The 27,258-nt window shown below is 37.4% G+C and overlaps 1 protein-coding gene and 1 long non-coding RNA gene across 12 annotated transcripts in view; one reads left to right on the plus strand and one right to left on the minus strand.

Annotated features, from left to right (window-relative positions):
* Positions 1-87: 87 nt before the first annotated feature.
* On the minus strand, positions 88-8,403 carry LOC147871681 (uncharacterized). Its single transcript, XR_015538447.1, has 6 exons — positions 8,164-8,403; positions 7,556-7,683; positions 4,193-4,403; positions 3,044-3,113; positions 1,914-2,319; positions 88-470 (listed from the first exon to the last, which is right to left on the minus strand). It is a non-coding gene; the product is annotated as an uncharacterized LOC147871681 (long non-coding RNA).
* A 233-nt stretch (positions 8,404-8,636) lies between these two features.
* LOC147871682 (brefeldin A-inhibited guanine nucleotide-exchange protein 1-like) overlaps positions 8,637-27,258 on the plus strand; it is a 33,466-nt gene continuing 14,844 nt past the window's right edge. For 2 of the 11 annotated variants that reach the window (XR_015538445.1, XR_015538446.1), the window contains exons 1-5: positions 8,642-8,880; positions 9,089-9,452; positions 10,451-10,641; positions 13,335-13,494; positions 13,813-14,089. Coding sequence is in view for 4 of the 11 variants with exons in the window: in XM_087360398.1 (XP_087216524.1) it covers positions 9,120-9,236; positions 9,330-9,452; positions 10,451-10,486 (276 nt within the window). In the remaining 7 variants the exon portion in view is untranslated. Of the gene's footprint in view, positions 8,881-9,088; positions 9,453-10,450; positions 10,642-13,334; positions 13,495-13,812; positions 14,399-15,735; positions 15,873-16,003; positions 16,951-27,258 lie in introns of those variants that run through there. The other 9 variants (XM_087360398.1, XR_015538444.1, XR_015538441.1 and 6 more) reach the window with 9 other exon arrangements.

Raw genomic sequence — 27,258 nt, forward strand, 5'->3', positions numbered from 1 at the left:
TTCAGACACACAAGGCACTCACACTAAATCTAGAACAGTACACCTCCTCGGAAAGCAAGGTATATAATCGCACGAGGGCCTGAGGTCTTCCTTGTGGCATTGTGAGGCATGCTATGAACACCCCATACTTGGTCACTAGGAATCAAAAGTGGGCAACTGTGGTGTGGTGTGGTGGCCACATAACCAACATTACAACCTGTAACCCTAGCTGCTTACTTCTAGCTTCTTCACTGCGATAAGCTCTTGCACAAATTTAAATCAACAGCTACTGAATTTCCACATGCAAGTCACAAAAACAGAGGCTGCCACCACGTGTCTGTGGGTCATCCCAAACGCATCGCCTGATGAATTGTGTCCATCATGCACAATAATCATGTCAGCTCCCGGTGCAAAGTCTTGCTAACTTCGTAGTAATGGACTCGAAACTGCGTAACGGCTGGAGTATCCCATATGCTTGCATTCACGCCTTTCTGAAACAAAACCATGTACAGAAATAAACATCCGCATTGAGAGACCAGTATTAATTCTTACTACAAAGTCACTCTACACCACATTAATAACCTACTGGCAACTAATCCGGCCTTTCGTGCAACCAAAATATTTCCCACTTTACGTACTTCACACGGGAGAAAGATGACAAACATCAGTTCAAATAAACTTGCAAGCCCTGGCAATATAAGAGAGTAAATCTGCACTCGACTGGGCATGCATCCTACCACCACGCCGTCCGAAGTAAACAATAACAGCAGAGGAGCTGCGCCATTTTCTCGCAAGCAGGGACGGCAACGTCTGAAAAACAGCGAACACATCCCGCCACCGGCGGAGCACGAGGGATATTCAATGATCAATATGTGCGCACCCTGACGAACTGTCCTGTCATCTACCGACAATACCCCTGAGGTACATGCCCGTCCGCGAACACTACACGGCACTGCCGAACCAAATGCTGACTGAAATACCACTCCAAAGACTGTATAAAGACCTCAACTGTTATTCCGTGACTACCGATAGAGACACATCTTCTCCCTTAAAAATTACAGGAACTAAAGAAAAAAAATTAAGGCGAAACAGCTACCAACATCGTCTATAAGAAACCAACTACCAAACACTTCCATAACCTCAAAAATCTTAAAATAATTTATGAATCCAACCACACCCGATAAACTACATCTCAAGCAACTTAGCACGAAGCACTATGAAACAAGCAGCCCACAATTCGCCACTAGATCGCCTACATCCTAGGGCACATTCGTCACATAACCTCTCGGTCGCCGGAATGTTACTGCACAGAGCAACCTTCGACACCCTGCTCAGATTGATACCAGACACAAATCTTGAATACCTGCACGTCTACCTATAAATCACCCAGTGAAATCGTCCACGTCCTTTCCAACACGAACTTATCCTCGTCACATTTCATGTTGGCACTCAAGACATCACGCAAATTCAGCAGCGACATTTTCCCCGCTCTATAATTTCTCACAACTAATTTTGCAGAAGGGCGGAGACGACTCGCGAGCTGCGTCATTTGAAAAGTCCGACCAACATCACCTATAAGACACCAACTATCAAACATTTCCATAACCTAAATATCTTCCATCATTTATGAAAACAGGTTGGATTTCGTAAAATACAGCTCAATGAACGAAGCACTATAAACGATTATTGCATATGTCGCCACTACACAGCCCCTCTGCCACCAGGTTGTACTTCACGAGCATCTATAACACACCCAACGACCCAGCCCACTGGTGACCGTACTTCAACAACACCAACTTCCCTTCGTCAGACTTCATTTTGGCACATGCAGCAATCAACACTTAATACACTACCAACAAAATTAATGCCGGCAATATTCGCTGAAAATCACTTCCAGAAAAACACACACAATCCATAAAACTCATTGCACTTACCTGACTTACATAAAGCAATCTCATCACTGGCAAGTCACACTTTTCGATCATAGGACAACTGCTATTGCGCATCTCCCGTTAACGACTGTTTGGAAACTCTCTCTCTTTGATGATCACTAAGTATTCCCGTTACCTCCCGCTTTGACATCTCTTTACAGATTTACATAGAGAAAATACAAACTAAGTAATGCGTGGTCAGCATACTTTTAAAGTCCTCCTGGGTCAGAGAACGGACATCCACTATTATCAAAACTGTCCGGTATAGTTATGCCAGAGATCTTCATCACCGCACTTCCTAAACGAGCGAAACTGCACCTGTAAGAGGCCGTCTAACCGCGGCCAATATCATTCTGGTACTTCACTCCAGCCTTGTCAAACAGAACACCCAAAGAGAACTGGCGGTGTCCTAGAACATTAATGAAAATACATACTTTAGTACCTGAACACACAGCAAGCGAGCGGACATCACGACTCACGTACAGTGGAAAAGGAGAGGTTACGGTGCAATTGGTGTAGGTCTGAGGAATTTATATACATACAAAAAATGCATAAAAGAGGGAAAATGGTATCAAGTTAAGACTTTACAGCCTGGATGGCGTAACAAGGAAAAACTTGTGGTTTGTAGATTATTAATGATGTATCAAATACAGAGGTTATTTAGGATTAAGTGAGAGGAAGATTATGTAGGCCTGTGGATAATGGAAAGAAAAGGATGTAGGAGGTTGCAACTGTTCAAACTATTGTCCTGATATTTCCTCCTTTATCACCAATATTTTTATGTCTAAAATTAGTAACATTTATTGAAGTACATTAATCGTGGTATTTTGTATCTATTCAAAGACGCTCGACACATTTAATAATCTGTCAGATGTCAGGACATGTCTGCTTCCCACACAATCCATAAATTGATACATTCGTTGAAATTCACTGGAATCACGCTTTTCTGAAATGTAGATTACATTAATGTCTTTTGACAAACATAAACATTTGAACAATTTACAGTTTTTCACCAGACATGAACGTGAGAAACTGCCACACTTAAAACACATTTTACACTCATGTCTGATGGTTGTTTGATGACTGCTTTATGCACTGAGTTTTATAAAATTCTCTAATGAAACTTGTGGTACCTGAATGTAATATGCGTGAGCAAGGAAAGGAATCTTGCGTAGTGTTCGCCCACTGAGACCTTCACTTTGTCTGCAAGAAAGACGGAAACAAAAATTTTGTGAAAACGAAACCGATTTCCAATGATATAAGGCATAATATGAAATTTTCAATCACTCAATGGATTTGTTTTTGGTCTATATACGAGGTGCGATCAGAAAGTTTCAAGACTGTGCCAATAGAGGGCGAACCGGAAGTAGTACGAGCTTCTGCCTTTAGGGGGTGCGGCCTACATTCATAGTGAATCAGTGTGCCAGCCGGCATCATCGAATTAGCATTTGTTTCTTAGTTACGGGCGTTTTGGTAGTGCATTACACCGACCCTCCTGCGATTTCGGAATGGCGTGTGCATCAAATTTTGCCAAAGACTCGCCAAATCGGCTACGGAAACCTATGAAATGCTAAAGCAAGCATTTGGGGAGTCCGCAATGGGTCGTGCACAAACTTTTGTGTGGCATTCACGTTTTAAAAATGGCCGAACCTCTGTCGATGATGACGAGCGTTCTGGACAACCATCTTCGAGCACAACGCCCGAAAATGTTACGAAGATCGACGTCGTACCATCAACGACTTGTGCGACATTGTTGGGATAGGCTATGGGACCTGTCAGCTGATTCTAAAGGAAGAACTCCACATGCGACACATCCTGTCTGAGGACCAGAAGCAGAATCGACTTCTCGTTTGTCAGGAGCTCAAAGATCTTGCAAGAACCGACCCCAACTTCCTTTCTAAGCTCCGTGTGACTTCTTCCTCTTCCCAAAGATGAAAATTCAGCTAAAGGGAAGGAGATTTGAGACGATAGAAGAGATTCAGGCAGAATCGCAGATGGTGCTTGACAGGCTGACAAAGAAAGATTTCCAGGGATGCTTCCAGGCTTGGCAGCGGCGCTGGGATTGTTGTGTTCACTCCCAGGGGAACTACTTCGAGGGTGATGGATGAATTTATTGCCTGAGATAAGTGTACGGGTTTTTATAGGCTCAGTCTGGAAACTTTCTGATCGCACCTCGTATAGTCAAGAGGAAGCTAACTCAATTCTTCAAATAACCATACAATAAGTAACAGAACATACTCATGCATCCATGCATGAGTATGTGTTTGTACGCACCAACTTACCAGTATCTCTCCTAATGGGCTTTAATTGGAGACATTTGGATGCTGGTTTTGTGTTTAGTTTGATGTGGGGCAATACAGACACTGGAACTGAGGTTCCTTGCCACACTCAAATCGAACATGCCTCATGTATCGGTAACTCTTGCCACATGTCATACACCGAAATGCCTCTTGTCTGCCATGATATATCACCTCCTGACCATCAACAGCTACTCTGCAAAAAATGGCAGTTGAAAATCAATATCAGTAGCCCTAAGGCGCCTTTCCATGGTAAAACTCTCTGTCAGAATGCTAAAGTTTGCATTCTTTCAATTCTGTAACACACAATGGAATAGTTCTGTTAGCAAACTGTTCTATTTTTGTATTCCGATATGCGGTGAAACTTCTGTCATCTGTTCGCATGATAAAATAACTCTTACGAATGAAAAAAATTAGTGAGAAAGCCAGATAAAGCAAATCTTCACCCACATTTGGTCCATAGTTCATACGTCTCATACTATTAGCCTTCCAGCAGACGTTCTGTAATTCTTGGGAAGTAAAATCTCCTCTTCAATATATCTACAAGAAGTATATATATCTCACTTCAATACTATGATTAAATTTACTTTAAGGAAATAATTTGTTAACACCAAAATTAAAGTATTATTAGAAAACTCATCTGGTGTATTGGGAGTACACCTAAAGCACACTAGTGAAAATGTATTCCAGTCTGGAGAGGAAGGCAGTAAGTTCTTCAGAAAAACTGCAAGTTCCTTGCAAAATGGTGTTTCAATACACATAACAAATACAATTATGTAAACTTATTTCATTCCTCTTAATCATTCTGCCAATTCTCACTAAACATTGTCAATATAATCTTCACAACTGACAAAGAATCATTAAAAATGAACAAAAAAAATATTAAATAACTTAGTGAAGGAAGCCACTGAGAACAGAGAAAACTGAAGGCATTTCCATATTTTGTCAATTACTTAAAACACTGTCAGAATCTCAGACTATAACACCAAATGATAAAATTATTATTAAACAATGAATTTGAAGAGACGTCCAAGGAAGCGATCATGGCGTAACTGAAGGTACATATTTTTTTAAAAAAAAATCTTGTATCCAACATAAAAATAAACCATTTGTGAACGTTATCCTTTTTGTAATACGACTAGACGTCTACAACATAATACACTACATTAACTCTTATAACCATCAATATGCGTAAGAAAACAGCATTCTACTTGACAGAAATAAGAACTATATAGAACAAAAGGCTTCCAGTGATAATGTGTGAGGGCGTCTCGAGAGTCGAAGCTTCTGAACCACCGAAGTTATTTCCGTCTCATCGGATAACTAAAGGAGCGCAAATGACTGGTCAGTGATTTCTTTCACAATGGGATAGTTGCCTTGGTGTTACGGTGAGACACGATTAAACATCTGCGATGACTACGTAACATATACCAAAGTCTTCTTATCCATATTTCTATAACCTGGTAATCACAGTGTCTCAATGGATTTATGGATGAGTAACTGGAAAATAAAATTCTTTCATGTAAGAATAATGAGAATTTCTTTCAAAGGTACCACATTTGTACACACAAGTTTAATACCATCAATAATCTTTGTAAATGATAAGATGATGGTCCACGTACAATTAAGTTTATACAACATTACTTCCTGTATTCTCCAATTTTCCTACCAGTGACCACAATGGAATCAGTGTGACAGATTCTGTAAGCCTCCTATATGACTAATGCTTAAAAATTACTTTTCTGTTATTTATTATTTAATTTTAAAAAAATGTCTGTTTCGTTTAATAAATTACACTATCACACAATATATTTTTTGGTGTGCTACGTTTTGTTTCATAAATCATAAAGGTCTCTTGTGATCGTTATGAAATTTTAAAGAAGCAGCTCAGTTGTTTTTTTAAAATATGCAGCTTGGCAATAAGAGTTTAAAATATGATGAATCAAAAACATTTATAACAGGAACACACTGTCATCAGAACAATACAAGCATACATCACAAAAAAACAGAAATATATATCTTCACATGACTTAAATTTACATTCAAAATATACTAAGTCTTGGTTGTTGCACACAATTATGAATTTAATTTGCTATGTTTTGTAGCAGTTAAATGATTTCTATGTTCTAACCGCAGGGGGGGGGGGGGGGGGGGGGGGCAGCCTGGACACTGAAACTAAGGTTCCTTTCCAAATTCCAGTCTTACATGTCTCAAAAGACTTCGCCTGTATTTGTAAATATTTCCACATGCTGTACACTGAAAATTGATGGAACCACCTGGCTCCTGATTTGATCCAGACAGTCATTTGTCGTTTTTTTTCATTTCCAGAGAGAATAAGTGACTCAGCTCATCAGCCAATGGCATCTTTTAGTTTGAAAACCAAAGGTTACCAACAACAATATATTTTAACAGTAAACTCCCATATCAAATCTAAATAGAGTTAACTCCTGTACAAAACACTGAACTAAATTGAAGTTTGAAGGCTTTCACCTTGTTAAGGCTTGTGTTTATCATTTCTGGGGAAACTGGAAGTCTCCATCTCTCCTCATATTTTAGGGTTATGTATTATAAATTGACATTAGAAATTATAATTATGGAATTAAAAGTCTGTATATTTTTTTTTTTTTAAAATTCTGAAATGTGTCAATCAAGAGTTTATGTAAACTGACACCAGAAGAAAGATTACTGTCAAAAACAAAATTCTAGACTAAAATGTGTCAACTCGTAACATGAAATGTAGGCCAGGTAATACTTCATAAGTCCTTGCACACTTTTAAATTACAATAACTTTTAACAGAAGATGAGGGCACAATTAACGCAGTTTATTCTGTCTCCCCAAATAGTTTCAGAGTTCTAAAATAAAGACATTTTATTTACTACAATATATGATCTTTTGAAAACCACTTCCTTCAAATCTCTCCTATTTAAATTCCATATATAATGGATAAAAAAATTGCAGCCAAATGATTAGCAATCGTGCTTCAAATTTGGGAGGTCCAAGGTCCAGATCTTGGTCTGAGACTGGTTATCCTAACTGAGACTTGCATACCTCATCCATCTGTCCAATTCATTATTCATTAGTACTGAATTGTCATTAAAGCCTTGAAATCTTCTACTTTCAACATAAAATTATGGCACTGTAACTTTAAATGAGTGGCCACCTTGCATGACCAAACAATGTACTTGTAATAGCGACTCAAATAAACCCACAATGAAAATTCTATCTCTATATTGAAGTCACACAGCTTCTGCTACAGACTTAGCATATAAATACCCTGAGGCAGTAACGAAATATTAAATTCTGATGCTACAGAACAAATTTAAATAATTTAAAGGAAGAGAACTTACCTTCCCCCTTGACTTCATTCGTCTTCTTTGATTTGGATACATTTTCTGGGACAATCCCAGACTCTTCGGTTGATTTTATCTCTGGAGTTGCAATAACTTTCTCAACTGGCACAGCTTCCTCCTCTGGGCTTCTTGTAAAATTGAGGAAAACAAATTTATTTGTACTATTCATAGTTTACAATTCTAAATGAGTCAGTAGGGAATTCAGTCACAAGGTAGCAAATAAATAACTTGATTTATTTAGAATAAAACCCCACAGAAAGACAGTTCACATAAGGCAGAATTTGGTCATAGAAGCTTCGAAGTAAGGTTTCATATCACTCGAATTTGTCATAATAACTTTAAGGGGAAGGTAACAAACCACAACTAGCATAACTTAAGTTGAAAAGGTGAAAGCTTTTCCTTCACCTCTGTTCCTGACCTATGCAATGTTCATGTCTCCAGTACAACCTACAATAACCAATACGTTCTGTGTTTTAAATTCAAACTATAACACAATAAATTTCACTGTAATATTCTAAGACATATTTTGTCAACACATGCAAACTTTATGTAGTACTGCCAATTCTGTTACAAAAAATTCCAGTTCCAGGACAGATTTCGTGTACCTCACATAAGATGTAATTCATCCTGTACATGCGTACCTATATATTATACAATGATATGTATAATCATTTTAGAATTAACACTCAAAATATGAATGTTTATTTCGTACGTAAGGTCACCACCCACTGTGACCAACGTGGTAAACGAAGGCATGTATACTTTAGGGATAATGTCTCACTAAGTGAAATATCGCAAGACAACATATTGAGTTACATGAATTTCAGATATTCCACTGTGCCTATAACTGCTAGAAAATGTTTAGTTTGTCAAAGACTTGCATTGAAACATTAGTTAAAATGAAAGGAACTTCCATGCTTGAATGTTGGTACTGAAAGTAAATCGACAATCTGACCGTATAATAAAGCGTGTTATTAAGACATATGTTTTCACATAATGAAAAACATACATGTTACAATACTTAAATTCTATCACTGTGATATTGCGAATAGTTGCCGAATTAAGGAACAATAGTTTCAAATTTCACTACGGTATTAGTTCCGTTAAAAATGGCTGCCTGTGTTTATTTATTAGAATAATGGCGTTGTAAAGTGATTGATATTATTTAGAACGCTACATTTGAAGAATGTTATTGTTATTCTTTTAGGTAACGATGCAAAGTACTTTTAAACGAAATAAATGTTTATTGTGAGGGCTCTAGGGAAGATTCTCAGCGACCAAGATATAAAGTGGTCGCACCACTCCCAGTTAAAACGTGCTTGGTAAGTTGCTCGTTCTGTTTTGAATTATATTAACAAAATTTATTTAAAAACACTTTGATTGAACACAGTAATTGGTGGTTATACTGTAAGTAGTTTTGCATTGCATGTGATTGAATTGTTGATATCTTTATGTCAAGTTTTTATTAATTGTAGTAGCTCTTAATCTTGGTTAATTTTTCTGATTACTTGTCATAACCTTACATTGTAGATACGAAACGAACTGAAAGGTGCAGGTCAGGATGCCCCTAATCCATCATCTGCCTTGCCATTACCAAAGAATGATGAAGCCAATATCATTACAGCAGAGAAATACTTTCTTCCATTTGGATTGGCATGTCAGAGCAGATTGTCTTCAGGTACATAACTTGTTACTGAACTTGTGTGTTTTGCAAAGTACAGATTTTATTCTCATGCTACATACATTTGTAAATCAAACTTATTCATTTCAGAAACTCATAGCTTATGGACATTTAGCTGGAAATATTCCTGTCTCAGCTACTCCAGTAAATATCTTAAGTGTATGTTTCAGTGGCCCACAAACAGATGAAGGGGTTCAGTTACAAATGATAAAGGTAATAGAATTTATAAATTAAATAAATGTTTAAGTGTTGTGATCCATAACTGATGATCACTCATTGCCCTGATTATGGAAGCATAAGGAAAATATTGAGAAATATAGTTGTATTTACCATAGTAGAAATATACATTGTACAGTCTTGCCAGTTGTGTTCTTTTTCAATATTTTAACATTTATACGATGTTATACCTGTACCATAAAAGCAACCTAGGAGTCAGTTACATCTTCTTGTTCTTCCTTAAGTCATCTCCACGCTTGTGGATAGTTCGAGAGGATTTTATTGTATAATAGAACTTGGTTATATATCATGTCACAGTAGCTGCTGGAGTTATTCTTAATTGTTTCAAATGAAGACTAGGGAAATGCTGTAATGATTTAGTACATCATTTGATGAATCAAATTGTGTTATGTCAGCATATGAATACTGATAATAAGCTAATTTCAAGTTTGGGTGAGAAAGTGAGAGTTGGCGATGACCTTATTTTGATTTCTGTAGCTACAGAGCGATGTCTCGTAAGTTATTTTACAGTAGATCTTCTGTGACCATTTCTGTTGTATTTTGATGACTAATCGATGGATATGATCCCCAATGCAGGGAATTGAACCTGATGATGGCCACATTGGGCTGAAAATGCTGTTCTAGAGAAATTACATTGAACTGAGTGTGTGAAAAGTGAGAAAGAAGGAAAACCAAGGAGTGGAATCTCATCAACACTTGTTTCTTTATAGAGCTGAGAAGTCATAAATGAAATCACTTTATAAATACAAATCAAGGAGTGATTTGTTGGGAATAAGAAACTGTCTTCACACTTGTCAGTAGTTACCAGAGCAGGATACAGGTTGCAGCACTCACCTTGTCCATTAATAAGACCTTCGTTTCTTTGTAACGAGTTTAATGACGCACTCGTGGCTTCAGAACTATCCATATGGTCTTGTGTAATAACCCTGTAGTTAAGAGAGTCTTTTTTCTTACTTCAAGTCTGTTTCTATTAGGCGTCCAGCGTGGTTATTCAGAAGATGCTGTGTTGAAGCAGATGAACTTATAATGAATGGACCATCACCAGAACCTTCTGCAAGCAAACTGAAGCATAAACCATCCAGACGTCCGAGGAGAGGCTCGCTCTCACGAAACGTCACATACGACAAACTGGAAAATGCACAAATGAATGGTACGTTAGAACGAGGTAGGTATTCGTGGTTGTTCTGAAAATAATTAAGAATTGGTTATTAAACGTGGTTAAATTACTTTTGCATTTGCAAAGGCAGTTGACTGAATTTCGCACTTACTGCATATATTATCTGATTGAAAAGTATTTGTTGTAACACAAAATGAAATTATATTATATTACTTTGATGATGTGATGTCTCAGAACAGTACGAGCACATAAAGACATGTTTTAATTTGAAGAATGTGGAACTGCCTTTTGTAGCATGTTTAATATCAAACATATTTCCAGTATGGCACGGTCATAGGCCGAAAGATTGAAAATTTAAATTTATATGCTTTATGATGTTAAGAGAACTCATGTGGTCATTTTATATAAAAAATATTATTTGTAACTAATAGAATTTATTTTAAAAATGTGTTTTTATTTACATAGTTACTGCACACAACATATATTAATAATATTTGACTGATGCATTTTAAAAAATATTTAACCATTGATATTATTGCTTTTGTTGATTCCTGTTTTTCACATCTTTTATTGTTATTTGGCTCTTAATAAGAACTGTTCAAAAAATGTATTTTGGTGATATTTCATATGCGAAATTGTTACTTATTTACCATAATAGGTTTCTGTTCTTTGTTAAACAAATGTGTTTTGTCCTTTTTCATCTGGGTTTTACAACGGTGTACGAGGTTTGACTGTTTTGAAAGTAGGGAAGTCGGTTCAAGCTCTCGTGGCAGTTCGTTCTTAATCTGATCTTTTTTTGTGGTGATGTAACGTCTTTAAGACAAAGTAACTGCTTACGGTTTGAATTGAACAGACCGGTTTCCACTGTTGGATGTACTTGTAATGTAAGTCTTCTGGGTTGTGACACCGTGTAGTCTTATAAGTAATTAATAATGTCCCAGGGGAGCATATCACTTGTTAAAGATGGAATTCATACACATTTCTGCTCAGAAGGTGGAGGTGCTATGTTCCTCTGAACCCCTGTAAGGCTATATGATTTTATAACCAGATGACTGCATTCCACATCTTTAATACCATGAGAATCTGAAATCTAGGCTGTGCTGTATCAACGAGCATCTTGAGGAAGTAGCTTTAGTTTGGAGTTGGAGATGTTAAGAATCTCCAAAATACTATCAATGCTCCCTGCATCCATGCAGTTACATTGTCCAGAAAGGGGACCTAAATTGTTAGAAAATAATTATATAATTATATTTTGTTTATTTGAAACATGTTTTAGTACTGAATGTCATTGACACGTATGGTCTAATGGGTGCACAAAAGCAATGTAATTCGTTAATGGAACACGTGAATTTTGCTGCCATAGATTATGCATGTTTTCAAGTATGCTATACCTACAACACAATACATTGCTTATTTTATAGAGAATAATAATAATTTGTGCCTGAGATTTGAGTTTTTCATGGCAATGAAGATGGCAGTCATTGTCATAATTTGCATGAAAGTGTGTTAGAAGCCCACAATAATTAAATGTTATATTGTTAATAAAACGTGCTATTAAACATTAAGAGAATGCTTAAAATATTCTCAGAGAAATAATTTGGTTCACATGAAACAATGTTTATATGATAGCTGGGAATATTGTACAATGACATGACTGTCTCTCTGTGGGACTGTGGCTATTAACTGGACCATTGGCCAACCCCAGATGATACATGAATGAAAATGGAGCGTCAGTGAAATGATATTTGCAGGTAAAAACTGGAAAACTCAGGGAAAAACAAGTCCGAATGCAAATTTGTCCCCCACAAATCCCATATAGGCTGCCCTGGGCATGAACGTGAGCTTTACTGGTGAGGAGTCAGTGAATTATCACCTGTGCCCTGCCATGCCCGTCTCGGTATCTGCCTTACGTGTTGCATCCAGCATCTCGGCTTATAGAGACCGTGTGAGGCACAGACCGCGTTTGTTAGAGTCACAGTACATCAGACACAGTCCGACGGCGATCTGTCCTGCATGGCATCAGGTGGGGTGAAATTTGAAAAAAAAATTGAAATTTCTTCAAAATTTTCGAAAAATCAAAAACCGCTGGAAATTGTCCAAAGAGCGCACAAAACCGAAAATTTTTGAAAAATTCCACTTTCAAAATTTTTTCAAAAATTTCAAAATTTTTGGGTTTTGTGCGCTTTTCAGACAATTTCCATCGTTTTTTGATTTTTCGAAAATTTTTAAAAATTTTAAATTTTTTAAAAAAAATCAAAAAACGCACAAAACCAAATTTTTTTGAAAAATTCCACTTTCAAAATTTTTTCAAAAATTTTGGGTTTTTTGCGCTTTTCAGACAATTACCATCGTTTCTTGATTTTTCGAAAATTTTGAAATTTTTTTCAGAACTCTCACCAAGGGATGCATGCCAACCTCGGCGAATGCCTCACTATGTCTCTGCCGGACTCGTCCTCGATCCGTGTCTCTCTACTGCTTTCTGTCGCACATTTTGCAACATCTCACAGTTAGAACATCTCGTAGAATAACCTGTCTTGACTGTGACCTATGTAGCAGGTACTTCGAGAGCAACATTGACAAGTTTATTCGGTTCAGGATGTCTATTTCTTGTCCACCAATATTTCTGAATCTTGTCATTGCTTTTCGATAGGAAGGACAAAGTCAAGGAAATAAGAGCTGAAAGTAGAATTGACATGTAATTGGAACTGTCGAATTATTTTAAAATATAAATTTTATCATAGATTCTTCTCTCGTGAACGTGATTCAAGCAATGGTCGTCTGAAGAAGGGAGGAACTCCCGAACCAGCTGTGGATGGAGACGTCAGTCCCGAGAGAAAACCAGTTGGCATGGGCCGCACTAGTAGACTACATGTGCGGACACCACGAGCGAGGGTCTCGCAGGTGAGCTTCTATACAATAAGGTTGTAATAAGAGGTACATGAAATATCCATTCGACTTCTATTTAATAAAAGGTTATGTTTTGGCTTCCTTATCCATCTTCAGGGCTTGTTACATTCAGTGTTTAATTTTGATATGACAGACTTTAAGACTTTTGTTCCTCTGTGCAGAAATTTCTCATGTACTGTCTCTAATTCTTTTGGCATTCTGCAGTTGGGGGCTAAGCTGCCCTCTTATTCAGTTGTGCCTTACTTCATATTCTGCTAATTTTATTTCAGTAATAAATATAAATTAATTAACGAGTAAACAAATTGCTTTCAGACGGACTTGAAAATTATTCCACCTACCATCCGAGACAGAAGTCCAAAGGTAATGTCTGTCCCAGCTGTCTCAGGAGTGGAATCTATTGGCAACGAGATATTCGACTCATCAACGAGTACTTCTATGGTGTAAGGATCTTCCCTGGACAGGACCCAACTCATGTGTACGTGGGCTGGGTAACAACGCAGTATCACTTCTTCAGCAAGGATTTCAATCAGAGTAGTGTCCGCAAGGCTTCTGTTATGATTGTGGATCACCATGACAGAATTATTGAAAGGTGACAACATAATCCTCTGTGTTCTAATTTTCTTGCCTCGTTCTGCAATAGCGATGGCTTACGTAACGTTACAAGTAACTATTTAAGTTTATTCCAATTAAAACTGAGCTCTTACGTATACGTAATTAAGTTTATGGTCTTTTGAATTTATAAACATTGGAATGCCTTTTTTAGCCTGATTTTCTTTTTTTATGTTATTATTACACCGTTTTAGTTCACATGTGTACATCCCACTAATTATTTTAGATTCATTTTGTGATATCACTAAATTTGGTATGTCTGTCGTGCAATTAAAAGCCGTACCACCTTTATACCCTCTAATTTCCCACAACCAGTAATGCCATCTTGGCTGCATTACAAACATATGAGGTGGGATTCATTTCCTCGTTCACAAGACTCCTCCTCATTGTTCACTGGTATTAATACTTTTTATCTTTGAAATTATGAAATTTGAAAGCAAACTATTAAGTTTTGTTACGATAGCATCGATCGTCAGAGTTGCTACGTGGTCCGAGCTGACGAACTCTACAATGAAGTAACTCATGATTCATCAGGCAAAGGGGCATCACAGGGAATGTTTGTTGGTTGCTTTGTTCACACAGCAGGGACAGGGAATTTAAATTACCATATTATAGGCTGCCGGCCTGACTTCATTCTGGGGTTAGTGGCTTGGTTAGGTTGCTAGGGCAACATGCAGCCAGCTGGATCATGTGTAAGAGAGGAATTATGGCTTGATACATTACTGTTACGTGCAGTCCGTGGCAATATCATGTGCTTTGGTACAGTGACAGTATTAACAGAAAGTTTGTTTTAACAATTAATAACAAAAAAGTAGATGTTTGATGTATTACAGTTTCACACTTACGATTTCCCTTCATTTCCATAACAAATAAGGACATTTATTATTTCAGTAGAGTTTATTTTAAGAAAATTTGGGCAAAGTATAAGTATGTTTAAAATTATGATTGGAAATTGCTCATTCTCATAATCTAATCTGAAATTATCAAAATCTAGCTTTATGTAGAGAAAGAAGGATTTTATTTCTCTTAGTAATGAAATTGTTTGGCGTATGATACTTCTTTAATGTTCCGACGTGTAGTGTTTTCTAGCGTAGTATAAAAAGTATAAAATGTTGGTCCATTTACAGTATTTTTCTCCCTTATTATGTGGTTTGGGGTGAGACATCCAGAAACAAAATGGTGTCCCGGTGAGGTTGCCAAGATTGCAGCAGAAATTAATTACGTTTTTTTAAGGGAAATTGAAATATTTAATAAATTTTGTAACTATAACTCCCTTAACCTTTTAAGTGCTAGTTTAAATCTGTGTATCTCCAACTGGACCAATTTAAAACCAACAGTGTTATGCTATGCTGTGCATGTGTTTTGATAAAACAGCGTACGTCTCTTAAAAACCCATACAGGACGCTGAAGTAAAATACGCATTGATCGGGAAATTGTACTTTGTAACTTAGAACATTTCTCAAGATATTGTTCACAAGAATTCTTATAATTGGAAGGAATGTTACACGTATATTATGCTATTATTAGATTCATATTCTGAAAAAAATATTGTGAATTTATTGATGTGTTTAGTGGGAAATGTGAACGTACTGTGTAAACTTCTCTTCTCCTATGTTGTTTTGATAGATGGAACCTGAAACATCTTTGTGGAAGCGACGAGCATGGGGCATGTTATACCACACGTTAGGTTAGGTTAGGTGTATATACACTTGTTGCTTTTAAGAAGTATCAAGTTTTAAGTCACAATACCAATTTCAAGTGATTATTATTATTATTATTCAGTGTGCTGTCTTACGACAGGTCCATTGCTCTTCCCAAAAAGAGCTCTCCAGTTGTCCCTATTCTCGGCTTTTCGCTTTAATTCCTGGAACGTCATCTTCTTTCCTTGTTTCAGGTCGTCGGTTAGCTGTATCAGTCTTCTTCCCAGTCCTCGCTTTCCTTCAACCTGGCCTTCGATGATATCACTCAGTAACCCATTCCTTCTCATAATATGTCCCAGCCAGTTAGCTTTCCTTCGTGTAATCGCCTGCAGAATGCTTCTTTGCTCGTTGACTCTCCTCAATACTTCTTCGTTGGTCACTCGATCCGTCCACCTGATCTTCTCTATTCTTCTCCAACACCACATTTCAAAACTCTCCAGGTATTTCTGTTCCTTCTTCCTGAGTGTCCAAGTCTCTGCTCCATACGTAACACTTCACTAGTTTCTTCTTCATCTCCAAGCCCAACTTGCTAGTGAGAAGTATCCTCTTCTTGACGAAACCTGCCTTGGCCATGGCTATCCTTGCTTTTACTTCCTTGGTGCATAGGGCGTCCGTCGTGACTATGCTTCCCAAGTACTTGAAATGCTCCACATTCTCCAGCCGTTGGTTTCCAACTACAACGTTCAACATTTGCGTCTGGGGACACGTTTACACATTTATTTTTCCGCTGTCACGCACTGTTGCTAGTACATCGGCTCAAAGTGGCCGCGTAACGGTGGTAATTGTGAAGGGGGCGTGGGATGTCCTGTGCTGATTAGGGAGCTGATGATCCCGGCAGAGGGACGTAACCCCACTCGCAGGACAAATTGCGCGGTCGGTCCCGGGCGTCCTCGGAGGTGTACAGCAGTTTGATCGAGGAAATAAAGAGGACCTCAGAGTCTGAGCGGAGATGAACAAGCAGGTCAGCTTTGATGTAGTGTAAGTCAACGATATGCTTTGCATGTGAGCCGAGGTTAAGAATGAGGAGCAGCGGGACAGCTTTACTTTTTTATATGCGTGTGGATGTTGCCTGTGTAGAATTATGTAGGTATACATGTATTTACATTTGCATCTGTGTTTAAATAAATACATATTTACCGAGCACTTGTTTAAGATCTGCTTGCTAGCCGACTGTGTCTGCTTTAATTCCCGGTTTTTAGTCTCGGCCACTGGACCGACCATGTAGCACGCACTCGCTTCCTGCGTTTCTTTGTGTAACAGCCAGGACCTTTCCTTAAATAAGCCACGGTTGATTATCCACATCCAAAATAATTCGTAATCACCAGTCTTTTAAACTGTAACATTATCAATAAGAGGACAAATATAAAGATAGCGGAGAAAGAGTAAATGATACAAAGCTCGACTAATAATATTTAATAATTCAGTCCGTACCGCAAAGTAAACACCACACTTCACCATTACATAGTTCAGCTGGTTGACGCTGTTTACGATGATAATCGACGTTTGTACTGAGATTCATACGAAAGCCGTAAATACTGTATGTGGACAAAATACGACGTAGCTTAAAATCAAGAGAGTTGGTACATATAGTTACCAATGTCGCTTAAAGTGTTGCTTGAAGAATATTCCGAGAGGAATAGATTGCTTCTCTGGTTTGTGAAATACATTAGGTATGAGCGGTTACATTTAAATTTCGGTTCGTTTTCACCGTAATTACAAAAATTTGCGCCTGGGCTATTGGCCTTGAGGCTTCAACGTTTAACATCGACTTGTTAAGCAACCCACCGCCATCTGTAGCATTTAAAAACACCCGTCGCATAATTAATCATATGAAACTTTTTGCGAGAAAATGCCGCTTTCATTATTTGTGGGCTGTCAACAACATAACACTGTCTCTTCAAACAATTTGTGTGATGATATATCACCTGGCAGACAGAGGCTGAAGACAACGAAAGCTAATGACACCCATTATTCAAAATGTTGACAGGTTCTTAGTTAAATACCTAGTACAGAGTTGTATGCGCAAAGTTCGTATTTGCGTTTGAGGAAACCTTCCATTTTTTAAGGTATTGTAGATGTGTCATATTGTGATTTATATAGTATTAAAAAATATATTAAAATTAGCCGTCAATCACAAATATAAAATTAATATGATATGATATTTTAATCTTTTATTAATTTTATATTTGTGATTGACGGCTAATTTTAATATATTTTTTAATACTTCCATTTTTTGTTTAATTGTCTAATCCAGTCGACTTGAATGAAATGTAAGCCATTTATAAATTTGTTCGAATTTCCAGTGCGTTTAGAAAATAATTATTAAGTCTGACATTTAAAAATAATACGATTCGTGTCGATTGCAATCAACCTACACCTGTCTCAGTTTTCCCCATCAAGAACAATAATAATTTAAATTATTCATTAATGTGTATGAAAACAGCAAGATATCCATTCACAGGCTAGCACTGAAAATGAAACATAGGTGAATATCTTCATTGTCTAAGTATAAATGTCAAGTGCAAGAAGATAGTTGCTAGCCAGAATAGGTTTAAGGCGTTCGGGTTAATTGTTCCCTTGTCATCACGTCTTAACTCGCCCTGAGGCTGTGGTCTCATAAGACGATCAGTAGTCAAGGAGGATAACTGTGGATATGCTGAACAAACAGCTTACTGATTGGTTAGCCTCCGACATAAATTTATTAACTTAACGAAATTATTACTAAAAAGGGTTTTAAATCTTAGCATTCGTACAATGAATATCAAAAGCCTAGTTTTAACAGAATCTGCGAAAAGTTCATATCCAAGAACGAAAATGGCGCTTGAACTGAACCACAATCCTATGTCTTAGCAAGATGTCATGAAGCGTTAGTTTACCGAGTTTGAACGAAATCGGTCAGGTGGCTGGATCCTGTTACTAGCGGACAGACAGACAGACAGACAGACAGACATCCGGAAGATCATGAAAATATAAGTCTGTGTTGTTGTAATTCAAGTAAGACTTGTTATTATGGAGAATGGCGTCTGGACGTGGAGTTACCTGGCTGTGAGATTTGTTACAGTGGAATTACTTATGTTCAACGCTGTCTATCCTTAGTTTTCTGCGTTTTTAGACTTCCCACTAAACACGTAAGTCCACACAGCAGACCGCTCAAGTATGAAATTAGATTGTCATTCCCAGACGCGTTAAGAGAATTCGGGAGCTGACAGTGTCCAGGCCCCAAGAATACGGTGGAGAATTTGCGTTCAGCGGCCGCGGGCGTCTGGACTGGGGGCGTCAATGACGGACGCGTGGAGCTTCACTCAGCCATCACACACGGCGCTACTTGTTGTCCTTAGATTACCTCTGATCGAACTTGGTGTAGCGACATCTTCGACTTCAGGTGATAAACTGCATCGAGTGTTGAACGTTTTCTAACGTTTCGAGAGACATTTCAAGTGCTGTCTTTATGGTGTATGCCTTCGGGATAGGTTAGGATTCCCTTATACAGACCTATATAAAGGCTTCATAAGCCCGAACAAATACATTTATCATGAAGACGGTAACTACAGTGCTTGTCGATACGCTGAAAAACCTACTAAATTTGATTCGACTTATCCATGAAAGCCGAAGTTAAACATGGTATTTGTTATGAAAAGAATCTTACATTAGAAACTTAATTCATATTGTGCCTCTAACAATTTATTCAAGATTCATGTTAAATTATATTAAGTGTATGTCAGTCTTGACTGACGTGAAAATTTTTGGGCTCTTTACTAAGGAATTTATATTTTAAAACACATGAAGAAAATGTATTCAGAGCTGCGTCAGGAGGCCGTACATGTTGAGAAACAGACTTGCATGTCGAAATTAACATTGCCAAGCGTAGAAACGTTAATAGTTGTAATTTTCACGGCTTCTCCGATACACTTCTTGCTGTACCCAAAACATCTTCAACATGCGGCTGATGAATTCGCCTTTTCTCTTAATTACCTTCCATATTCGTACCAGATATGTGGAACGTGGTATCTGACAGGGAAAATGGACACGAGTTCAATTAGTTAAATTAATTAAATCTCTGCTGGTTTGTAGCAGGTTGCATTATGGACGATTTTTATACCCCGTCCCTTATAGAAGGGACAGGGGTGAAGTGAACACTGGGCAGGCGGGGGGGGGGTACATTTCGAGTGGGATTAAATCCTTCCAGATTCATTTCGATGGAGCGTGGTCTGCGTGAGCCTACGCCGAACAATTCTCACATGGCTTTAGGGGCTGTAAAATGACAAGAAATAGGCGGAAACGACGAGGAGGGAATAGTGGAGGAAAGAGTTTGTTATTTGCCGGGAGGTTACGTGAGACGAATAATCGAATTTCGACACGGGGCAGAGGAACCGTGTCGGTAGGATGATTTGGTGGGGGGGGGGGGGCACCTATCAGTGGTTCCGAAGACCAAGGACCTGGGATCGTTTGACTCGGAACGGGAGAACTGACTGCTAGCATCATTTTACTTATATTCCTCACCGCGATTTTATCTGTTTCACAATATTTTGTTGTAATTGCTCAGTTTACGAGTAGATTCTTAGCAGAATCCTCAGAATTGCTAGCTCTCCAGTCCAAAATATTAGCAGGTACTCGCCAAACTTAACATGAGGGAACGGAAGTTGTATTTTAACTAAACTTCCGCTGTCAGTTGTACTTAACTAAGGTAATCGATATATGGAAGGCACAATTTTTGTGCTATCGATTCCGAGTGGAATTTTGTACATACATTTTATTGTTTTAACACAAGGACAAGCCGTGATTCTGTTTGTTACATACAAATTCGGAGTCGTATTTTAATTCCTCTGTTCTGGAGGTTTCTGAAGTTGACGATTGTCATTATGTGGGCCTGTGCGAAACTTTCAGCCGAGTTTTGCTGCACAAAAAGCCGGAAGATCTGTAGTCTCTGTACCATTAATGCAAACGAAGAGTAGTTTCTGGCACAATAAGGCAGTGGAACGGGAAGATAAGCTGGCAAATAATCACTAATGCCCGTGTATTCATCCGTAAAGATAAATGCCAGTTTCTTTCAAGTTATTTGCAATTTACTGTTTCAGCACAGATAATATTAGAACAATAACCTATAACAGGCGTGTCATGGAATTTGAAGGGGGAGAAAAATGTATGCGAGTGACGTACTTCCGGAAATACAAACAGATAATTATCGATTGAGAACGGTTGTTTCATTGCAACAGACAGATTAACAAAAACCAATAACAGATTTCTGAAGCATCATGTCGATATACGTAAAGGGATTTCTATCGAGTGTCAAAGTACGTAATTCATTCTTCCACTGTAGGATACCAGGTACGGTCTTTTTTGGAGACGCGAATTTTAAGAGTATTAACCCAGTTCTGAATTCTACATTGTAACCGTCCACTGCTCGTGGCCTCGTAACAGCTGCCTTATCAGGGTGTAGGATTTTTAGGGGCTAGCTAGCTAGTCGGGATGTAGCTCTTGTCTCAGGTCGTGTTAACGGCCTGATCACACCAGCCAATAATGATTCGGATTGAAGTTGGAAGGCACTACTATTTATTTCTATACAATATACAGTTTCCAGTATGTCCTAGAACCTTCGCTATCGCGACTTAAAACAAGAGTGAGTCTCTACCCTAATTTTCTTCGGCGCCTGGGTCCCTGGCTTGGTGCGAAGCACCCCCCGCTGTCAGAGAGAGACCTCTCACGGACCGCCCAACATGATCCTCCACACTTGCTCCTAAAGGCACTTCTTTGTCTGTCGTAGACGGAGTCGAGATTGGATGTTAAACAGATGGCCTAAACATGACTTCTAGCTCTTAGGGCTGAAGTCCACCCTTGTTCTCTGCAGGTGGTGCTAGAATCTTACAGAAAGGTTTTGAAATACTGGAAACACACACAAAAGAAAAACTAACAAAACCTAACTACTTCCAGATGAGCGGTTACAATACAGAAATAAAATATGAACTAGGGAGAAATAGGGTGTCACGTGGCCAAATATAATAAAGACGCGGGAAACAACAGGAGAGTTCCCTATTCCATATCTGGAAGCCTTCTCCTCTAATCATAATCTCTGTATGTGTCGCGCGGTGGTGACGAGTGACCCACCTAACGGATTACTAATATAATTCATCAAAATCTTTTATTGGTGAAATTACTCTGAGAGCGAAACTCTACAAAATGGCAAATGGAAAATACTTTTAGTTTCAGACGAAATATGAAGGTAGATACATGTTACCACATAATTGTGACCATACTCGAATTTCACGTATTTTACTGCCATTATTTTTTAACCGTTGTGGCTTTCGAGTGGAGTACATGTCACTTCTTCTACGTGGTATTAGTTTACGTGCAATGCACAAATTTAATTACCCATATTATCTGACCGTAACTTTGCTCGCATGAACATTCCCACGACCGACATGTTTGATAACGAGGAATTAACATTTTACGAACGTGGGGTGTCCTAATTGTTACAGTGTATGTAGCAATGTCAGTTGGCTACAATACATGACGGTGGGCCTGACATATTTGTGGACAAACACACATACACACGGACATGACGATGGTATAAGTCTATCTCCATCACAAGGGAAAATTTAATTGTCGGGGAAGATTAGCGTGTTACATTTCACCCACACGTTGAATTAAAAGTCGACAGTAATATGATCTACATACGCATAAGATAAGTTCTTCTGCATATATTAGATCAGTGTCTTGAGGTACACTGTAAGTAAAATAAGAAATTGATATTTGTATCTGAGTAGAAACACTTACTTGTAAGTGATGTAAATTGTAAGCATAATTATTGTAAAACAAAAGTATTACAAACTTTAACTATTTGTATCTTATATGCGTCATGTTTGTGTTTGATTAAATATATTTATTTTGTACAGTCTATACACAAAACGTTTGAAGTTTATTGGTGTTGTAAAAATTATATAATATTAAAACATTTTGTTGTGTAAAATATTATATTAGCGCTCTTAATCGTATCACCAGCCGTCAGACGCACGTTACTCTACACAACATCTCTTGGTATGTTCCTCGTTTACTATTTTTAATATATATTTATACGATTATTTATTTATTTCCTATGTCAATTCATACTCATTCCAAGAAAATAATTAAACATTAATTCCACAGATAAATATAACATCTGACTACAATAAGCAACTTACCATGAAAATGGAAAGGTACAAACAGAACTACGGATCATTATAATATATTGCATCAAATATCTAATAGTTTTTAAAATATTTTAAATTTATAAAACCTGAAGACGACGGTATTACCCGTCGAAACATGTCGTTTTAATAAAAGCGCTAAAAAATATAATGTAAAATCGTATTTACGATTAAGAGCGCTAATATAATATTTTACACAACAAAATGTTTTAATATTATATAATTTTTACAACACCAATAAACTTCAAACTTTTGTGTATAGACTGTACAAAATAAATATATTTAAACTTTAACTACTTAATGAATGAACTCAATTAAATATAATAATTTTATTTTAAATAATTATCATTCTATTCAAAACCTTATTTCGCCAAGCTGTCGACGCACTTGTAGAGAACCAATGTAATAGATGAAGACTCATTATACTACAATTCAATGTTGTTAAGAAAAACGTGACCTAAAGTTCTAGAATAATTATTTTCATAAAGTTCTCTCAGTCCCAATAGGAAAATGTCAAGGCATTAGCTACATAATTAATAATCACTAAAACTATTCATAACAAATGACTGTTTATTTCGTGAAACATTCTACTTCCACAGACAAGGCTCTTATTACTGTAGTAGAGGTTTCTAGCACAGAGGTTAACCGGGCAACTCCATGGAAATGAGTTCATCTTGATAAACTGATAGCTGCGAACGTCTTCAATACTTGTTTTTGTTTTATATAATGCGAACGTGTATTGCCCTGTTCACAAGAGCACGCCACTGAACCCAGTACATTTTACACAAAACATATTTTTTTAAAAAAATAATTTTAATATTATCCTCCCGCTCATATTTAGCTTATCGCGCATACTACATGTACAGCCACTCTGTCACTTTAATTGATCAACATAATGTTTGGCGAAAAGTACAAATTACAGAGTTTCTCATTATGCAGTGACCTTGTTCCAGATATTCTTCTCAGCATCGTACCGAACATCGAGAGGTTAGTACCCCTTCGTATTTCGGAGGTACTGGATTCAAACCTCAACCCGGACACCAGTGATCTTGATTGTGGTTTCTTGTAATTTTCCTTTGTCCCTCCAGTCAAATTCCAGACTAGTTTCTCGAGTCAGGCCACGACCATTTCCTTTCATATACGTTTTACTATCTTCTTTATGTATCGTTCTGTTCGACGTTAGTCTGAGCTACTAACATCGTTGTTAAACAAGCATGAATAAATAAGAATTCTCACCATCCTGTTTTAAAGGGCCTTCAATTTTGTGCAGTTTGTGATTCTGGTGGGCACAGATTTAATCTTCATTTATTTAAGTACGTTTCCTCAACTGCGGAAATTATTTCTTCGGTGCTCGATAAGAAGGGCTTAAGGCAAAATGAATTCATGCTGACTTCAGCCTTTCTTACCGAACACGCAAAATAAGCTGTTGAATGATAAATGCCAGAACGGGTTGGTTTTTTGAGTTCGCAACGGCTGTGAAGCATCGGCCTTGATCTGTTTAAAGGACTGTTGTATTTTTTTGCGAGTTTTTCATTCTGCAACAAAAATAACCACACTTCAATCATCACTCTGTATGGCTCAATAACATATTCTACAATATAATATAATAATTTCCGTCCTTTTAAAATGTAACAATATCAAAAATGTTGAAATGTTATAATTTTATGTAATTTTAACAATCTATAAGCTTGTGTAAGGACGGAAAATAAAATTATTATATTGAGGAACACAAGCATGATGCAATTAAGATATAAACATATTCTACGTTTTCCTTAAATGTTAGCTACCTTCTATGAAAACGTATTACAGATTAAAGCGATAGATCTTTACAAGATCTGTGTCTTAAGTTGCTAAAAAGCATAAATGTTTTGTACAATTAATCGTTTCTTAAGACAAGAGAAAAAGTTCTATAAATCAAGTCCATGAAATTTAGGAATAATATTGAACAACACGAACCAAAATTAAATTAGGCTGACACTTTCCAGACTAAACTTCTAATACTCTACTTTAACAAAGTCTTTTCAGTAGTTTAGGAGATAATATACGCGGATATACAGGCACGATATTTATATTATGCGTTAATATTATTAAATTTGCGTAAAAAATGTCTGTGACAACTCAGGATGTCCGGTCGAACTCCACCCTGGGAATGTAGAGGTGTATGTAGGAAATGTGAAGAATGTTTTACAAAAGCACACGGAACTATCCAATAACACGACAGGAATCAACATTCTCATTTGTGAACATCATGCATATATGTCTTCATATAAAGTACCTGTTAATGTAATTCATCTTTAACTAAAATCTGGATGAGTCAAACTGTAATTCAACTCCCAAATATCTATCAAAATACGTTACATTTCACTGACAAGTTCTCTAATTGTTACAAGCAGACAGATGGACGGACAAACATGGCGACCTAATGGGCACATGTTCCAGCTTTTCGTAGCGAACGCTCGAGGCAGGAAATGCCCAGAGCAATGCGCCTGTAGGATATACTTCTCTGCTACGCTGCTGTGTTGGACGGGCTACTCTAATTTCCAAGTCCGCTGAACTCGAAGATTGTCGCCTTGAGATACATCGCGGTCTTTTACCCTGCAGCGACATTACCACCGGCGTGGACCTCGCCAGTTCGTTCCCTTGTGAATCCTTTTTGTTGTCACAACTTACAGGTTCTGTGTACTGGGCGTCCAAAATAACAACTCCGTCTCTCCCGTCAGTTGACATGTAAATTTACCGTCGAAACGTTGCCAAACTGTCCATACGTTTATTTTGACAATGGTTTATTTGCGAACATCCAATGTATATATGTCGAAATTTAAACTACAGTTTCGCATCACATATTCTGTATACTTATTATTGTTTTAAATTTATAATCGTTTATTTATACTAACATTATTATTTAATTATTTAACGACGGTTTTAATCGAAAGTTAATCTGTAGTCGATTATGATCGATTCTAGGGATAACGCAATAGTCTCTATGTTTAGTTTGTGGGGCATGTTCATCGTCTGATGCTATAAAGCACTACGTTTTGAGGACTGGGCTGGATCTGTCCTCGTCTTCAGGTGTAAAGAAGAGGGCATATACTCTGTCCAAAGACCAAACGATCCAGATTTAAAAACTGTCTGTTGGTAGTATGTCTTAAAATAAAAGATTGAAAATAATTTAAAAGAATTTTTTTTTTTTTTTTGATTTTCAAGCGATGCTCCAGCATTTCATGAAGGGACGGAATACAGTCGGTCTGCGAGCAGAAATTGCAACCCTAGATATCTCGAAGTCGAAGGAATGCTAATTACCCGTCGAAGGGAGAATTAGAAAATTTAAGATTTACATAAAATTCCATATTTTTACACCTTGTTTCTGAAGAGGTTGTAACAAATGAACTAGGAGACAAGAGAGGAAATCATAGATAATTGCACAAAACCAATGTTTTGTTTCCATATACGAATGCAAATGTTATATCATTTATCGCTCAATTACCAATTTCTGTAATAACGTTTACCAAACCAGTTTCAAACACTGTACAGCCAGTTATTTGTACACTTCCAACTGGAATTCAAACAGATGTGTCGTCCAGCGACTCGGGACTTGTTGAACAGGGTATGTGAGAATATACTTCCTGTTCATATGATTAGTTGTTAGGTTATTCAGTTTTGCTGTTTCAAATTTAGCATATCGTGGATACGTACTACTAAATCGTGATTGCTACATAGGCTAAGATAAATATTTCAAATGACGAGGAAATTTCATGTTTTATGGACTGCAGAGGAAATATCTTCAAAATTCTGAGGACAATCTCAGTCAGGATAGTCGGTAAAGGTAGCCGACATTCGACCCGGACAGACAAACCTCTCAGACGTCGGTAATCAGACTACACGGTGAACAAACTCAGCTGGCAGCCATATTAACTTTACGATATGTTTTATGAGAACAAACAAGTAGAAGATGCTAATATATTGTATATTGTCCGGAAAGTCATGTAATTTGACTTACAGCTATTTAAAATTTATTTGTTTTAAAGTTTTTGACAAGCACACCCCGCGTACACGTAGAATTGTTCATAGTTGATGTAAATGTCTTCCTTTCAAATGTTGTCGAGGGTAAGTATTTGTATCATAGCAATTTATAAGAGGTTACTCAACTATGAGAAGAAAATGATCCCTAAGTAAACGTTGCTGTATAATAATTTTACTGTTAAGTGAAATTACTCTTGTAAGATTTGAGGTTTTCACAGCGGTGAGTGTAAAGTTTGCTGTCATTTGAA

This window comes from Zootermopsis nevadensis, unplaced genomic scaffold (genome assembly GCF_977971745.1).
Source record: "Zootermopsis nevadensis isolate Lab colony 2312 unplaced genomic scaffold, Znev_1.0 Znev_ptg000044l, whole genome shotgun sequence".
In the NCBI taxonomy this organism is placed as follows: Eukaryota; Metazoa; Arthropoda; class Insecta; order Blattodea; family Termopsidae; genus Zootermopsis; species Zootermopsis nevadensis.